The sequence below is a fragment of the Gavialis gangeticus genome, unplaced genomic scaffold, assembly GCF_001723915.1.
Source record: "Gavialis gangeticus isolate Ggan-Ray unplaced genomic scaffold, GavGan_comp1, whole genome shotgun sequence".
Taxonomy (NCBI): Eukaryota; Metazoa; Chordata; order Crocodylia; family Gavialidae; genus Gavialis; species Gavialis gangeticus.
Genome location: NW_017729004.1, coordinates 8,896,172 through 8,900,099, shown reverse-complemented (window position 1 = coordinate 8,900,099; position 3,928 = coordinate 8,896,172). Strand labels below are relative to the sequence as shown.

General features: G+C 46.8%; 1 protein-coding gene across 1 annotated transcript in view; it reads left to right on the top strand.

Moving 5' to 3' along the window:
- Positions 1-719: 719 nt before the first annotated feature.
- The window catches only part of AQP1 (aquaporin 1 (Colton blood group)), a 30,393-nt gene continuing 27,184 nt past the window's right edge, over positions 720-3,928 (top strand). Inside the window, exon 1 of the mRNA XM_019508077.1 lies at positions 720-1,477. Coding sequence (XP_019363622.1) covers positions 1,088-1,477 — 390 coding nt within the window. The 5' untranslated portion in view covers positions 720-1,087. The remainder of the gene's footprint in view (positions 1,478-3,928) is intronic.

Below are 3,928 nucleotides of genomic sequence, written 5' to 3'. Positions count from 1 at the left end.
CCCCTCGAGTGTATTCGCATCGGTGACATGCACAAAACGACGCGCGCGGAGCTTCTAGCTGTGCCGGGAAAAATCAGAGTCATTTGGTTGACGGCGGAGCGCATGAAGAGAGTTATTTCTGCTCGTCCTGCTGCATGTCTGTAAAAACTTTAAATTGCCTTGATGGATCGAGTCCAGAATCTCACCGGGTTACGGAGGTCAAAACCTGTCTGGACGAGCGTTAACGAAGACACGTCTGTAAAGCAACAGACCGACCGACAGACTGTTTGTTTGCCTTTGTCATAACGTTATACAAATATTAAAAACAAAAATGGCACGTGGCCCCACAAAGGGTTTGGCATGAAAGCATTCATCACGGTAGATTAGACTTCTGGCTTTTTAAAACTTTTCTAAATAGATGGCTAGCTAGCTGACAGACAGACCGATAGAAAGAAAGGCAGACTTTGGCATCAGAAAGTAATCATAGAGTCCGTACAGAGCTGGCAGAGAGCACTGCCTACCTGGATTCAAATGAAACACAATGTGATATTTTGAGTCTCCTGAGTGTACTTTTAGCTGTCAGTTGTATTTACTACTTGAGATGTCACCAGCCTCTGCTAAAGTGGAGGCAGAATAATACACAGGCTTGCACAGATACCAGGGTTTTTCCTTTTAGTTTAGTCCCGGGAGAGAGAGAGAGAGATCTCCTGCACCACCCGTCCGTCCGACTTGCCTGCTGACTGACTGTAGGGAGGGCAAATGAGTTAGGATAAAATTCCTAAGCGCTCTTTTATAAGGAGTTTTAAAAAGCCTCTCAAAAACAGCAGCAGAGATCGAAGCCTGTGAAGGGAGGGGAAGGCAGGGGAAAAAAAAAAGGGGAAGAAAAAACTTTGGCATGCGTGCAGTGTCTTACATCAATCTAGCAGTCAGCATCTATGTAGACGTTCTTTCCTCCCTTTGTGCAACACCCCTTTCCTCCTACAGACCACCCAAAGCCCTATAAATAAAGCAAGAACACTGTTTTTTCTCCAGATTGCTCCTCAGACCTCAAAGGGAAAATATCAGGCAGGGGAAGAGAGAGAGAGAGAGAGAGAGAGAGAGTGAAACGATGGCTAGCGAATTCAAAAAGAAAGCCTTCTGGAGGGCAGTGGTGGCTGAGTTTTTTGCCATGAGCCTCTTTATTTTCATCAGCATCGGCTCGGCGCTGGGCTTCAATTTCCCCCTAGGCTCCAATACGACAGTCACCGCCACTCAAGACAATGTGAAGGTCTCGCTGGCGTTTGGGCTAGCCATTGCCACCATGGCACAAAGCGTGGGCCACATCAGCGGTGCCCACCTGAACCCAGCGGTGACCCTGGGCCTTCTCCTGAGCTGCCAGATCAGCCTCTTTAAGGCGCTCATGTACATTATTGCGCAGTGCCTGGGGGCTGTGGTAGCCACAGCGATTCTTTCTGGAGTCACCTCGTCTCTCCCGAACAACTCCCTTGGACTCAACGCGGTAAGTGGCAAAACTTTCCTTCCCCTCCCTCTTTCCAGCAGGAATAAACCTGCCACCTACTGCCAAGGGCAAGCAGAGGGTGGGGGACTTGTCTGTAATGCTGGTGAAAGTTGCTGCTCCTAATTCAACAACTTGTACTCAGGGCTCCATCCAATGCCACTGGTGTCCATAAGACCCTTTGCCTTGACTTCACTGCTTAAGGGTCACAATGCTGTCCCGTACCAGGATACTTGACCCCAGTACTACCGAAAGTTAAGGGTTGCTCCTTCTATGAGACAGATGAAAGAGGAAAGCCCTTTCCCTTCTGAAATATAACGGCACATTGTTGATGGACTGCATCAGGTTTGTGCTTGGGTCTAAGGTAAGGCTGAGATGATCAAAACTGCCTCAAGGATTTAGGTAGCTGATACCTGTAACACTTTTTTGGCAGCTGGGTAGCGGACTCCCTTAAGGGTTATGCTCTGCATGTCTTGTTCTTGTGATGCTATGCGATGTGCATATATGGATATATTTTTTATTGCATGCTCACAACCCTGTGAAGGTGCTTCGTTAACTGTCCATCTAGTCTGATGATGACGGATGCAAAATAAGCATGTCGTTAGCAGACGTCCGCTCACAGAGAAGAGAGACAGAGAAGGGGGACGAAAGAGATGTGTCAAAGGGAGCCCTGTGTTCAAAACTATACACGTTGCAGTAGGCAGAGACCAGAATATCTCCCTGTACCGACGTGAAAACTTTTTGTGCTTTTGTGCAGTGAAAACTTTTTGTGTTTTTGTGTTTTCAAGGAGTTAGGGAAATGTTGAGTTCTGTACTGGGACAAGGTAGTGAGACAACTCTCTATAATGGGGGTGCTGCTTTCAGGGCTTTTCCAGCCAGATGTTTGTGGCTCAGGGGCTGTCACTGCATTAAAGTTGTTCGGAGTGCAGCTGCCTCTCCTTAAAAATGTTGGCATTTAACCACAGTGGCAACCAAACGGATACCTATCATTTGGCACAGATGAGGCTATTTTCCATCTGAGGCTATTTTCAGCATCAAGTCTCATAGCCACAAACTTCTGATGAGAGGGAGAGGATTATTACAACTGGAACTTCCCTTATGATCAGCTCCCTCACCTGGTGCTGGACATTGCATTTATTTCAAGTCTTCTGGATATTCTGTGTCTTTTAAGGATTTGGTTTTTAGATGAAATTCAGCATCCCATTTAATTCCTTAGGTATGCCTGCAGGCTGAGAGTTAGATAAGAAGAGCCCTTTTGCTACCAGTTGCTCACTAGTACCAAGACTTACAGGCACAAGGGGAAAAATAGGTCAGTGAGTATGAAATCAGTAAAAATGTGGTTTAGAAATCTCTGAAGTCCTAGCTACCTCCAGAGGGATACAAGTTACAAGTGGGTATAACTGGTCCTCATAATCCAATGTGATAATGATAGTTGCTTGTTTGCCTCTCTAAAATCTGTGTATACAGAAGATCTGATCTATACGATCTATCCAAATTTCGAGGATGGTTCTGGGTCTGATCCATCACCTCCTGGAGTCAATATGGGGATTTGCATTGACTCTGGAAGGGATGGCAGAGGTAACTACTCATCAGTAAAACAGACCGCAAGGGGCATCTCCATCCCAGGGGTCCCCTGCAAATACCTGAGAGCTGGCAGGTCAAACCCACAGCTCTGGCATATTGGTTCCCTCTAAATCACCGAGACCTGAACCTGAAGTCCATAGGATGCCATATGACCACACCCAAACCCTTTTGCTCCTGTGACAACATTTCAAATCATAATTACACTGGTGTAGAGCAATAAGGGATACTCCCTCCATGTGACCTTTCCGCTATTCTACCATCTTCGACCCAAATCTAGGTCCACTGCTCCCAAAATCTGGGACCATTTTTTTCCCTAGCCAAGCAGCTACTGTATTCCTATTGCTCCCCAGCCATTCGAGATTTGACTTAACTTCTCTCTATATAAGAAGACTTGGAGGAAAATCTTGGCCCAGCTGAAGTTAATAGGAGCATTGGCATCAGTGCGGATGGGACATTACACACTGTGAACCTTAAGTATTGCACTCGACACATAGAAGGGAAGCCTATTTTCATCTTTATAAGAACTCAGTGGAAGTCAGTGGGATGACACTTTTCAGGGGGAGAAAATCCCTCGTGGTGGGGGAGAAGGTGGGGGAAATGGTACTTTGTAGGCTCTAGCCCATTGTATATAGTACAAAGTTTGCATCAGAGCAGGACTTCTGGCCCACCTGCTGCTGGCTGAGGTCATTGCAAGTCCCCTGGCACGGCTTTACGAGTACTCGTGGTGCTCTGGAGAGGTACCGGAGGACTGCAAGAGGGCCAACGTGGTTCCCATCTTCAAAAAAGGGAGGAAGGAGGACCCGGGAAACTATAGGCCAGTTAGTCTTACCTCGATCCTAGGCAAGCTGTTCTAGAAAATTATTCTGGCAC